This window comes from Dipodomys ordii, unplaced genomic scaffold (assembly GCF_000151885.1).
Source record: "Dipodomys ordii isolate 6190 unplaced genomic scaffold, Dord_2.0 Scaffold167, whole genome shotgun sequence".
Lineage (NCBI taxonomy): Eukaryota > Metazoa > Chordata > Mammalia > Rodentia > Heteromyidae > Dipodomys > Dipodomys ordii.
The window spans coordinates 1,646,216-1,660,348 of record NW_012267383.1 but is presented as its reverse complement, the minus strand read 5'-3'; the positions used below and the strand labels follow the sequence as shown (position 1 = coordinate 1,660,348).

Genomic DNA, 14,133 nt, shown 5'->3' with positions numbered 1-14,133 from the left:
AATATCTTTTATGAACACTTTGTAGAAATCCTCTGATTAGATTTAAAATTCTCGTTTCTTCTATCAAACATTAGGCAATTCATTCTGGATTTGGTTACATGTGAATTACACTATGGCATGTGAACACACTAATAATAGATTCTTCCTGTGAGTGAATTCTCATTAGAAAGGAATGTAAAGTCACAGAAGAAGCTACAAATGGCTCACTGATTTCTCTACCTCCTATGTTCTGTTCTGCGCTTCTTCAAAGCTTCACTGAATAATCTGTAAGTCTGTTAACCAGTCTGTCCTGGTCCTCTGGCAGGTCACGTGGTAACATTACTTGGGTGGCATGGAGTCAGTGGCAATGTTGACAATGATGTGGAGATGCTTTGAACTCCTCTTTCAAGTGCATCATAGTAGACACAGTTCTGAATGGAGGCCAAGCTACCAACCCAGGATAAGCCAGGCAAAAGGCCAATGATGATCTTTTGGTTCTATCAAAAGATAACATTCATGAAAGTAGAAAATACTATGACCACCAGCTGTGAGAGAATCATGAGATATTTCATTTTCAGATTTTTCTTAAAAACTTGGGCTGGTCTTGATATTGAAAACCTGTAATACCTTTGTCTAGATTTCCTTGATGGTCTCAAAGATATAAGGGGAGAAGTAAAATGGCCAACATCTATCAAAGAAAAATATAAGCAGAGCTCCCACTAGACAACGGGGGGGTCTCAAGGAAGGGCATCACCTGGGGTGCAGTGTGCAGGGTTAATCAGGTATCCCTCTAGGAGAGAGGTATGATCATTGGACAGCCTGAGAGCGGTATCAGTCCCCAGATTCAAGCAGAGGCTCAACACAGCCTGCAGCTCTCTATGCATTGTTTATAGTCCCTCTAATTGGTGCCTGTTTCAACATAGACCTCTGTGGTCCAATCAGTCTATCAGTCATGTCTTCTAGGGGCAATGGGTCTTGAAGATATGCACAAAAGGCCTGCATGTGTGACTGTACACTGCCATGGTGATGAGATGTCTAGGGGCCTGCACACAGGATTGCTCAAAGCCATGGTGATTCCAGGGGTCTGCACAGGGGACTGCTCAGGGCCATGGTGAGGGAGGCAGAATCTGTGGAAGGAGGCCTCTGCCCTGATGGCCCAGCCAGACTCTCTTTCTGCCTTCAGTTTTGTCTTCTGCATTTAGGTCTTTTCCCAGTGATTTCCCTTTTTCTTAGGGAGGATCAAGCTCTGAATGTCTACATTTTCTTGGGTGACAGTTTTCTTTCCTTAAGTACTACGGAAAGACACTGGGTCATTATCCTGAATTCAATGTCAGAAGCCAGAAATATACACTGGGAAGTGATCATTTTGCTGTGACTATAGTTCTACAAGCACTGATCTAATGTTTAGTACTAGACATTATAATGAAAGCTTACGCTTTCCCTATTCATTGATTCGGTAATCATCATGTATCCTGTTGCTATGCTCAGTTTTCTAATGCAGCATTCAGATTCAGCATAGTCACATGACTATACTGCACTCACATAATTCATCCTCTGAACAGTCCTCCACTGAATCACGGCTGCTCATTCTAACTTCTTGAAGTCTTCCCTACATGAGCTACACCAGAACAGTTAGGAGAATTTCTCTACAAGAAAAAATTGACTTCTGTGCCAGGCACTGGTGGCTCACAACTATAATCCTACTCAAGAGGCTGAGGTCTGAGGATTGAGGCTGGAGGCCAGCCAGGGAAGACAAACCTGATAGTCTCCAATTAACTAGCAAAAAGCTGGAAGTGGAGGTATAACTCCAGTAGTAGAGCTCCAGCCTTTAGCAAAAAAGCCAAGCAAGACCTTGAGGTCCTGAGTTCAACTCCAGGTACTGAGAAAAAAAAGAGAAACCTCTGTCTATACAATTTTACTTTTGTGCAAAGGCAGAGTTGATCTTTTGCTAGGTATGATAAGGTATGACAATGCTAGGAGAATTAGGGCCATTAGAAAAGGGAAATGTCCAATGACTATTGCTATTGCATTATAATTTAATTGAATCATTCTGTCCTTGCTCTGCCTTTTTAAGTCATTCCAAGTCATTCCCTAGTATTGGGGTTTAAAGGAACTCAAGTACAAATGAGCTCAGGGAAGATGAGGCGCTCGAGGGGGCAGGGATGACTTCCAAGGCACAGGAGATGCCTGCAAACTTGTGTATTTGGCAAAGCAGTCAGGCCTGTGTGATCATCCTCTGCTAAAAATATTTATGCATGGAAAGAAAATGATGACATTCCATTCCTTCAAGGGAATGTAAACAAGAGCAGAGGTTCATAAAGCCTGTACTCTGCACCGGGCTTTCTGTGTGGCTGTCATCTGTCTCCAACTGTGTGGAGTGCAGCCAGTACAGTAAGGAAACACTGGGGAAGGGATTCTTCCCTTGCTAACTGTGTAAAGCATTTAAACATTACTCAAGCTAAAATAATTAATAATCATGAGTATAATATCATATCAATCAAAAAAAATAGAAAGTTGGAACCTTAGATGATTATTTGTGTGATCACACCCAGCCATGCCCAGATATAGTATGATTTATTTCTTTTTTGTTTTTTGGTCCCAGGCCTGGGGCTTAAACTCAGGGCTTGGGTGCTGCCCCTGAGCGTTTTTCACCCCCACTACCCCCCTCAAAACTAGCAACATTTGAGCCATACCTCCACTTCCAGATTTTTCTTGGTGGTTAATTGGAGATAAGTGTCTCACAGACTTTCCTGCCTGGGATGGTTCTCAGACTCTTGAGTAGCTGGGATTACAGACATTTAAGCCACCAGCATAATTTTTAAAGATCTGTTCATATTGCATTTTAGTAACAAACACTACCAACCATTTTAACCATAAACTCACAGAACTGTTTCTTCATACCCTGATTGAGACATTTTGCTATGGTCTCTTGACCATCTTGACTTCAGCTCTCTTCATGAATAAAAATTTTATGTTAGTCTTAATTTTTCCTTTTTATTTTCTCTTTATTCTTTTTCCTTTTTGACTCCTTGGGTAAAGCCAACAACCATTAACATAAATGAAGAGGCTGCTCTTTGCCAGGCTTTCACTCGACAAATGTGCTGCATGGAGTGACAGACCAGCCTTGGAGACACAGGAAATGGAACAAGAGAGGCCAAATATATTTGGATCACATGCAGTGAGGTAGGCCTTGGGTCTGGGTCTAAAGCAGTCTGTGCTATGATTCCAAGAATTCAAATGAGCTGCAGCAAGGGGATCCTCTGACAGAAGCATGTCTTTCTTAGGTCTGCTGGACAGTGCAATGAATCCTATTTCCTTCAAAGTCAAGGTTATAGTAGCCGCTTGAAATGTGGATAGTGTGAGATGGACTCAGAGGGTGAAACTATATAATAAAATTGAAAGATTTATTATGAAAAAGGAGAATACAACAATACAAGATTCTCACACTTGTAACGCTACCTACTCAAGAGGCTGAGCTCTGAGGCTCTGGATTCAAAGACAGTCTAAGCAGGAAAGTTGACAAGACTCCTATGTCCAGTTAACTAGCATGAAGCTAAAAGTAGAGATGTGGCTCCAGTGGTAGACTGCCTGCCTTACGTGACAAAACCGAGTTAGAGCACAAGGGCATGAGTTCCAGCACCAGCACACACACTCTCTGTCTCTGTCTCTCTGTCTCTCTCTCTGTCTCTCTCTCACACACACACACACACACTCACACGAGATGAATATTACATTCACCCAATATTTGAAAGCACTTTTATTCAGTGGCCTGTAGACACAGCAGTAGTTATAGCATGAAATGTTGTATCTAAAGTAAAGCTTTGAAGGCTCGATGCATGGTCATGGCTGGGCAACCTGGCACTTACTTGAGCAGGTTCCCCAGGTTGAAGAGAGCCCGGTTGTGCTGAGGATGGAGCTGCAGTGCCCTTTGGTAGTACATCTTGGCCTCCGCAGTGTCTTTGGTCAGTGTTCCCAGGTTGTTCAGAGCACTGGCGTGACGAGGATACAACCTGGGTGATCAACAGCATCAAGCCGTGATTTCCAAGTCAGCTACACAGACTTCTTTTTTTCCCCTCCTTCTGGTTTGCTTCACCAAAATCAAACACTAAATTCTCTCCCCCCCACCCCCTTTTTTTTTTTGTCAGTCCTGGGGCTTGAAATCAGGGCCTGGGCTCTGTCCCTGATCTCTTTTTGCCCAAGGCTAACTAATGCTCTACCACTTGAGCTACAGTGCCACTTCCAATTTTCTGGTGGTTAATTGGAGATAAGAGTCTCATGGACTTTCCTGCCTGGGCTGGCTTTGAACTTCAATTAGCAGATCTTAGCCTCCTGAGTAGCTAGGAGTACAGGTGTGAGCCATGTGGGGCCAGCTTCAGAAGCAAGGAGGGGGGTCATTTTTAAGACATCCATGACTGAGAGAGGACAGTGGTGTCTCCCTATAAGAAAAAATAATCTCCCAAATAGCTTTACATCCTGACCCCCATTTCCTTTCTACTGCAATTTGTTTCTACCTTGATGTAGACTTGATAGAGTTCTCTGTATGAATGTCATGAGAACTTAAGACACTTAAAGATCTAAAAATGAGATACATACAATGTTGTGAACACCAGCTTTCCTAATGTTCAAAAGCACATGTTACGTAGAATGCAGTAGATATCACAGAAAACCAAACTTAAGCTGGTGAAGAAAGAAAGGAAGGGAATCAATGTGTCTTCTTTAATTCAGAAGAAGTGAAGAAGCGAAATCACTGTGGCTACATAGTTCAGTTCCTTGAGTATATTAAAAATGGATGCATATAGCAGTTTCCTTGGCATGTTCCATCTCTGTCTCATCAGGATACTGTGTGTGTGTGTGTGTGTGTGTGTGTGCGCGCACGTGTATGCATGGCGTGCATCAGTGCTAGGGCTTGACCCCAGGGCCTGTCGCTCTGACTTGGCTTTTCCCTCCAATAATACATGAGACATTTAACCTTCAGTGAATCCATAAATTTTACAACTACAGCTTTCATATGGAATAATTTCGGCTTCTGGTTTCTCTGCCCACGTTACTCAAGTGGGATCACACAGAAACCAGTCCTTAATGATAGAAGCGAAAGCAACCAAATAGATGCGGGGAAACTTGGCCAGTCAGATTCTCTGTGTGTTTTTAATAATTAAATTTTCTTATTAGCGTGCCTCAGATAATACAAGCAGTTTTCACTGTGGTAATTCCATAGATATGTACAGTATACTCTGACAAGTTAACTCCATCAATTATAGTCCTCTCAAGTTCCCTTCCCTCTTTTTCAGTATTTGGTGGATTTCTTTATATACTATCTATCTATGAGTCTTACTCACTGAAAAAAAAATTGTTTCTGGTTGGAATGGGCTTTGTGGAGTATGCCTATAATCCCAGCTACTTTAGAGGGGAAAGTAGGATGACTGAAATTTGAAACCAGGAAAAGTGAGAAATTCTAAAACAAACTAAAAAGCAAACCTTCTGGCCAGGCGCCAGTGGCTCACGCCTATAATCCTAGCTACTCAGGAGGCTGAGATCTGAGGACTGTGGTTCAAAGCCAACCCAGGCAGGAAAGTAAGTCCGTGAGAAAACCGGACAAAAAAAAGCAAACCTTCTGAGAGTGTTGCTCAAGCAGCAGAGCCTTTGAAAAGTACACAAAACTGTGACCTCCAATTAGCCAGCAAAAAGCCAGAAGTGGAGGCAAGGCTCACGTAGTAGAGCAGTAGCCTTGAGCAAAAAAGCTAAAGAAATAGAGACACCAATGGCTGAACAAATGCCGCAGTGGTACTTACTAGACACTATGTGGAGAAGGAACTATACAATTTGTGGGTAGGGATGGGAGGGATAAACTAGGAAAGTGACATCACCCCTCTGTATATCATCTTTATAATAACAATAAAAAAACTACAAATACAAAAAAGCTGAAGGGAGCAAGAGTTCTGTCTAAAGACAGAAGTTTGCAACTGGACTTTAGTGTTGTATCTTATTTCTGTGATTTATTTGAAATGTTATACAATCTGTTCAAAAGTAAAAATGCTATTAATTTTTATAGCTTTAATACCTTACAAGTCATTTCATTGTTCAAATATTATCGGATCCTGTGCTACTATTTGTAATTTCCTTTCTGAGTCCACATACCCTTATTTGGTACTCAGATTTTTATTCCACACATTAATTTATTTGAGGCTAATTGTGCTAAGGCCACATATTTATTTTCTACTTCCTGAAGAAAAACAACAACAAAATAACCCAAAAGGACAATGTGTCTAGGGAAAAAAATTAACTACTGAAGCCAGATTTCTCCGGTCTAAAATATATACAAATGAAACTTTTGTTTCACAGGTTGACAGGATGTTTTCAATCATTTGTCTTTGACATTTTAAAAATTCTAGATTCTTTCATGTCACAAAATTCAAGTCATCGTGTGATTAAACTACACCCATGTACAACTGTTAACTTTATGGACCTGCTTCATTTATTTATTTCATTTATGAGCCTGGGTGGTCTCCTTTGGCTTTTTCCCTCAACCCTGGTGCCCTACCACTTGAGTCACAGCTCGACTTCTGGCTTTTTGCATGGACTTTCTTTCCCAGGCTGGCTTGGAACTGAGAATCCTCAGTTCTTAACCTCCTGATTAGCTAGGCATATAGGGTGAGCCAGTGTATTTATCCTTAAGGAGTTGTACAAAGGGCTCTCAATTCAACATGGCAGTTGATGACTCCATGAGTTTTGAGCAATGTCATCCTTTCCATTTTCTCCCCCATCTCAACCCCACCAGCCCCTCAAGTTACCTAGTTCAATTCTCACACATGTTCATTGAACATTATGACAGTATTGGCCCACCCATCCTTTCTCCATTTGTCTGTCCCCTCCTGACAGCAACCCCACCCTAGACAAAACATATTTCAGCTTCCTGGTATTCATTTTGTTCAACTGTGAGTAGTAGAATACATTTTGATCAATGTCACCCTTTCAATTCTTCTCCTTCCATCTTGACCCGTTTCTGTCTGAAGTGGTCATAAACACTTAGCAAACTTGTCTTCCTACTTTCCCCTCCCCCCAGCCCCTGTATTTCTGGCACTGTACTCCTTCTGACTCATGAAAGATAGCCCTGGGGACAAAATGCCAAATACAATTTAGAGAAATGTGGCACACACTCCACTAGGGGGTGGGGATGACCTCCATTCACTTGACTTCCAAAAATGGTCCGGAAGGTCTCCCTCCGCCCTGCTGAATGCCAAGGTTCGGAGAGTGAAACCATGGCTTTCGGATGTCCTGAGGAAAGGAGTCATTTCTAAGGGTGGAATTCTCCTGATATGTGAGATTGTAAGAAATACATGGACTGAAATGTTGCTACTCTTAAATAGATACAGTGAATGTAAGCAGTCTTTCTCCGAGACCTGGAGTGAACACAGTAAGCTTTCTTATTTTTTTTTTTTTCTTGTGGCAGGATAGGTAGAAAACTGCCATGGGAAAGTGGTGCTGTGGCTCAAGTGGTAGAGCGCTAGCCTTGAGCTGAAGAGCTGAGGGACAGTGCTCAGACCCAGAGTTCAAGTCCCGTGACCGAACCAAAAAACAAACAAACAAACAGAAAATTGCCATGGTACATGGAAAGATTCCTGAAAAGGAATTAGAAAACAAGAATGACTGTCCAGCTGTGCGATTTTTGGATCTGTGTCTGTGCTTTATTTGTTTTCTTTCTAAAAAGGTTAATTATATTGCCCTCTGTGGACAGATTTGGTTCTGTGTGAGCAGCTGGCTGGTGCTTATAAACCATCTGTCACCACACCCATTCCAGCACACACTACCTTCTCTGGGTTTATATGTGGGCTTTCTGGAGATGGGACAGAGCTAGAATCATCCCATGTCAGGCTGGTAAGTAGCTCTTGCCCTCATGTGAGCTTTTTTTGTATGTGTTCTGGTTCTAGAGTTTGAGCTTGGGGTCCTTAGATTTTTTTTTGCTCAATGCTAGTGCACTTCATTTTGATCCAGACTTCTACTTCTGGCTCTTTGGTGCTTAAAGATAAGAGTTATACCTGTAATCCTAGCTATTTATGAGGCTCTCATCTTCAATTAAGCATTAAAACAAAACAAAGCCAAAAAACAAAACCAGAAGTGGAGCTATATGGTTCAAGTGGTAGAGTGCTAGCCATGAGCAAAAATACTCAGAGATAATACCCAGGACCTGAGTTCAAGGCCCAGAACTGGCACTAAGAGAGAGATCATATAGATTCAACTTTTACAACTAATTTCACCACAGCCTCTGGGATGGCTATGGTCATTACTGCAGTTGGGGATAACTGCTGAAACTGATAACAAATTCCAGGGTCTTTAACCTTGCCTTCCCTGATGGCTCTTCCTGCAGTGGGTAGACATGGCAATATACAATATGACTGAAGTAGGCACTAAGCAATTGAGAGAGAGAGAGAGAGAGAGAGAGAGAGAGAGAGAGAGAGAGAGAGAGTCTGTCTCAGCAACTTCCATAAAGAACTCACCAAGAACAGATAATTATCAAAATGATGAGTATCTCTGGTATTTCTACTTCTTCCTTATACAGAGTGTGACAGAAGCCAGCTGGGCACCAGTGGCTCACACCTGTACTCCTAGCTAAACAGGAGGCTGAGATCCGAGAATCATGGTTCAAAGCCAGCCCAGGCAGGAAAGTCTGTGAGACTCTTAACTTCAACTAATCAGCAAAAAGCTGGAAGTGGAGTGGTGGCTTAAGTGGTAGAGTGCCAGCTTTGAGTGGAAAAAGTCAAGTTAGAGAGTAAGGCCCTGAGCTGGAGGCCTAATACTAACACACACACACAAAATAAGCCAATGAATCAGAAAGAGACAGAGCAGACTGGAATACTGAGCTTTTCTTTTGAGACAGAATTTAGTAACAAGCCACCTCTGAGGATACATTCCGGTCTCTTGGTGTGGTGCTTACTTGAGGGCAGTTCTGTAGTGGTAGACTGCTTCCTTGTTCCGACCCTGGTCCTTCAGGAAGTTGGCGTAGTTGTAATGAACCTTGGCATTGTGTGGCAGAGTCTCAACTCCAGACCTAAAATAGATGCATTGTAATAAAGTTTTTTCTTTTTTATCTTTTTTGTTGTTGTTGGTTGTGCGGCTTGTGCACTGTCCTTGAGCTTTGTCACTCAAGGCTAGCGCTCTACCACTTTAAGCCACAGCTCCATTTCTGGTTTTCTGGTAGTTAATTGGAGATAAGCATCTCAAGGACTTTCCTGTGATCCTCAGATCTTAGCTTCCTGAGAAGCTAAGATTATAGGTATGAGCCACCAGCACCTGACTTTTAAAGTAGTTTTTAAAAAGTACAATAAGGAATATAATTTTCAGATTTGCTCCTGACTCCATTTCCTGATCCTGTATTTGAAGTTGTCCTTGTATCCAGACAAAACAAGATTTCTAAAATTTATGAATTATATAATTAACCACACAATTTTCTAGAGGAAATGATAAAAGCAGTACAAAATTGGAAATACACTAATTGAGCATGAACAAAATGTTATAGACAGGTAGGTAGAAGAGCTTTTTTGTTTGTCAGTTGTGGGGCTTGAACTCAGGGCCTGGGCACTGTTCCTGAACCTCTTTGTACTCTACCACTTGAGCCACAGCACTACTTCTGGTTTTTGAGTGGTTAATTGAAGATAAGAGTCTCATGGGCACTTTCCTGCCCAGGCTGGCTTCAAACTCCAATCCTCATATCAGATCTTTGCTTCCTGAGTAGCTAGGATTATAGGCATGAGCCCCAGTCCTGGTGCCTGGCTAGAAGAACTTAAAAAAAAATCAAGATAGGGACACAAGTGGTTTTTTCTTTCTTGCTATTGTTTCTAACATATTTATAATGTACCATGTGATTTTTTTTGTTTCTTTGTATGTTCCTCCCCCATGGCATAACCCCTGTTTTCACTGTATTTGATGGCAGTGCCCTACATCTTGTATATACACGTCTCTAATTTGGGGAGGAGAAAGGAAAAAACAAAATGCTTAAATGGGGATACAGTTTGACCCATGGTAACAATGAGATGCACAAGACACTATGTTGAAAAACAAACAAAGGAGGAGGTAACAATGCTTGATAGGAAATGTACTCATTACCTTGCTCATGTAACTGTAACTCCTCTGTACAGTATTTTTACAATAAAAAAAGTATGAAAAAATCGGCTAGAGACACACCTGGGCATGCTGTGAGGCATGACCTGAGGCTTGCTCTCAAGAGCTAGTTATATACCTTGGGGTACCTCACCCAAACAAGAGGCAACCCTGCAAAAAGCAGAGTAGACTTTGCTAATTCCAGATGCTGTGGGCAGAAGGTGCTCTGGGGATTCTGAAGGACATGAGCAATCACACTGTGGAGGGGGCTCAGCCTTAGGCGAACCCTTACTACCTCTCTCATATCTATGTCAGGAGCAGACTGCCCCAGTGATCTCTGTGTGCCCAATACAGACAGCAGGTGACAGTGGATTCCATACATGAGAAGGCACAGTCCAGAGCCACAGGGCCCCCAAAAGCTGAGGTGGGAGATGATGTGCAGGACCTTTGTTCTCTTCCATTCTACTGTCCTTCAACACTGGACCCATGCAACCTGTGAGTGTGAAACCCTCTCCATCACCTCCCTCCACTCCACAATCACTGTGACCACATGGCACCCCAGGCTGCGATGTTCAAAGGCATGGACTAGGAACTTCAAAAGGTCTGTAACCACTCAACAGCAGTGGGTAGTAAATATGGGGTTCACTGGGAGAGACTATCGTATGTATGGCCGTAGAATAGATGGTATAGGGCAAATGAAAAAAAAAATCTGAAAAGAAATGCAGCCCAGTAGAATCACTAGAGGGCTACATTGCAGAAATCTGATGGTTTGATAAAATTAGTTTGCAAGTATTTCTCTGCAGTGCAGTAACCTGCACACCTGTTCAGGATCTGTGGAGTGTCATGCCCCATCCCAGAGAATGGAGATATAAATTAACCCAAGTCTCTCCCTTCTGGGAACTTACTAGGGTAAGGAAATAAAGGCAGTAAGGCAAATGGGGTGATTTGCAATACTGGCTTCTAGTTGAATCATCTATCAGTTAAGCTTGGTAGGATTATGACAATGACAGGAAAGCTGAGATTTTATAAAGAAGAGAAGTGAGCCAGCACTGATGGCTCACGCCTGCAATCTGAGCATCTCAGGAGGGTCAGTTAAAAGGATGATGTGTTCAAAGCCAGCTGGGGCAGGAAAGTCCATTTTAGTCTTCAAGTAATCACCAAAAAAAGCCAGAAGTGGAGCTGTGGCTCAATGATAGTGTGCTAGCCTTGAGCTTTGTAAGCTCAGGGACAGTACCCAGACCCCTGAGTTCAAGCTTCTGGACCAGCACCAAAAAAAGAAAAGAAAAGAAAAGAGAGAGAACTGAATTAGCTGTTGGGAACAGACCATCCGAAGCAGCGGGCCCAGAGAAAAGAGAATGGGGGCTTTTCAGGGACCGAAAGAAATTCAGATCACCAAGGACACGTCTGAATAGTACGGAGACATCAAAGGGTCTCAGGGCCACTGCAACGTTTGAGTTTTTGCACAATGATTAGTTCCAAGCACAGAACCAGAATCATAGTTGAGCTTCTGAGAGGACTGTAATGGCTGTAGTGCAGAAAGAGATTGGAAGAAGGAAAGGCTGGAGGCTCAGAGACCTGATGAGTACTATCACGGAAATGGAGATGTGGCTCAAGTGGTAGAGCACCAGCCTTGAGAGAACAAGCTTTCAAGGGCTTGAGTTCAAGCTCCACCACACACAAAAATAAATAAGAATGAGTACTACTCAAGGTGAATTTATAGACAGGCTCTGGATCAGGGTGAATGTAACAGTTAGAAAAAATTGAATTTCTGGTTGGAGGCATGGCTGAGTTGGTAGAGCAATGAGCAAATGCACCAGACACTGAGTTCAAGTCCCTGTCTTGGACCTGAAAAAAAAAAGGAAAATTAAAGTTCTATCCATGGATAGAACTTTCAGAGCTTTCTATCCAGAATTCAATGGTGCCTGGTAAACAGTCCGGTTCTGAGATGACCTGGGATCACACTGACACGATCATGATGTCGAGTCTTTCTTCTGTGGAATGCGGGCCAGAGAATCCCAGGTCTATGAACACACTGGCCTGCATGCGCTCAGGGTGGAATTGGGGCCGTGGAGAGGAAATATTCACAGGCAAGCAGGTGGGTGGGGTAACGAACACTCCACCACACAGGGCTGTTCCCATGGCTGTTTCTGACCTTTGTGATATTTTTCTCCTGTTTTTCCAGACCTCATTGTACAATGAATAGTTTGCAAAAGTAAATAACTAGCCAAAGACAACACTTTCCCTGAAAATGAAACTGGCTAGGTGGCCCTGGCCTCCTGAGCCAGGGACCCCATCCTGCCTTCAAGCTCTAGTTTACCACGTCCATGTGTTTCAGTGGAAACACTTCAGCTTTACAGTGCTTACTCTGAAGAAACAATGTAGTGTTCATAAATCACATGGCTGGAGCAAAGCCTGGTTAATAACTGCACTGAGGATTGTTAAAATCCTCATTCATTCATTTACTTATTAAGTGCTGGACCTGGGGCTTGAACTCAGTGCCTGGTCACTATACTTGAGCTTTTCTTTGAACCATGACTCGCAGATCTTAGCCTCCCGAGTATTAGCATTATAGACGTGAGTCACCAGCACCTAGCAAAAGTCATTTTTTTTTTGGTTGGTCATGGGGCTTGAACTCTGGACTTGGGCGCTGTCCGTCCCTCAGCTCTTTAGCTCAAGGATAGTGCTCTACTATTTGAGCCACTTCCAGTTTCTGGTGTTTAACTGGAGATAAGCGTCTCATGGACTTTCCTGCCCAGGCTGGCTTTGAACCATGATCCTCAGATCTCGGCCCCCTGAGTAGTTAGGATTACAGTCATGAGCCTACAGCGCCCAGCAAAATCACCCTTTAATTCAGTACTTTAACATATGCATTTCATGTTTCTCCTCTACACCTCTTCTTAGCAGAAGACTTGAGAGGAACCAGAAAGAAAATAGCCACTTTGAAGTCAGATTCTGGTGGCTCATATCTATAATCCTAGCTACTCATGAAGCTGAGATCTGAGGAGCAAAGTTTCAAGCCAACCTTGGTAGGAAACTCTTATCCACAATTAATCAGCAAAAACCTGGAAGTGGAGATGTGGCTCAAGTTGTAGAACACCAATCTCGATTGGAAAAAACAAAGAGAGTGAGACCCTGAGTTCAAGCTCTAGTATCTCTCTCTCTGTCTCTCTCTTTTTCTGTCTGTCTCTCTCTCTTTCTCCCACACACAACACACACACGCACACACACAAAGAACCACTTGTATCAAGTGCATCCTTCAGGTTTTAGAAGAGTAGTTTGTTTTGCTGGTGTTATGAAACAATAGGTTAGCACAATAAAACTCAAATTCCTAGTTAGAAAACAATTTTGTGTGTACATGTGTGTGTGCTGGTACTGGGGCTTGAACTCAGGACCTCACACTCCAACTTGGCTTTTCACTCAGGCCTGGTTTATTTACTACCTGAGCTATACCTCCACTTCTGCCTTTTTGTTGACTAACTGGAAATAAGAGTCTCAGAGACTTTTCTATCTGGACTGGCTTTGAATCTTGATCCTCAGCCTCTTGAGTAGCTAAGATTATAGGTGTGAATGTGATATCAATATGCCAACCTCATTCTTCAATGAAATAGAAGAAGCAATCCAAAAATTAATATGGAACAATAAAAGACCCCAAATAGCAAAAACTATTTTTAGCAGAAAGAACAGCGCGGAAGCAATATCAATACCAAATTTCAAACTCTACTACAAAGCCATAGTAATCAAATCAGCTTGGTACTGGCACAAGAACAGACCTGAGGACCAATGGAATAGGACTGAAGACCCAGAAATGAACCCACAGACTTATAGTCATCTAATCTTTGACAAGGGAGCTAAAAGAAAATAGAATGGAAGAACGACAGCCTTTTCAGTAAATGGTGCTGGCAAAATTGGTTAATCACCTGTAGAAAACTAAAGCTGGATCCTTAAATATCACCCTGCACCAGAATCAACTCCATATGGATCAAAGACCTCAAAGTCAAAGCAGACACCCTGAAAATACTGCAGGAAGGAATAGGAGAAACTCTAGGGCTCCTTGGCACAGGC

At 42.5% G+C, this 14,133-nt stretch overlaps 1 protein-coding gene across 1 annotated transcript in view; it reads right to left on the bottom strand.

Annotated features, from left to right (window-relative positions):
* The window catches only part of Tmtc1 (transmembrane and tetratricopeptide repeat containing 1), a 140,380-nt gene that overhangs the window by 13,869 nt on the left and 112,378 nt on the right, over window positions 1-14,133 (bottom strand). The window contains exons 11-12 of the mRNA XM_013033416.1: window positions 8,909-9,022; window positions 3,846-3,989 (exon numbers count right to left, since the gene is read on the bottom strand). Coding sequence (XP_012888870.1) covers window positions 3,846-3,989; window positions 8,909-9,022 — 258 coding nt within the window. The remainder of the gene's footprint in view (window positions 1-3,845; window positions 3,990-8,908; window positions 9,023-14,133) is intronic.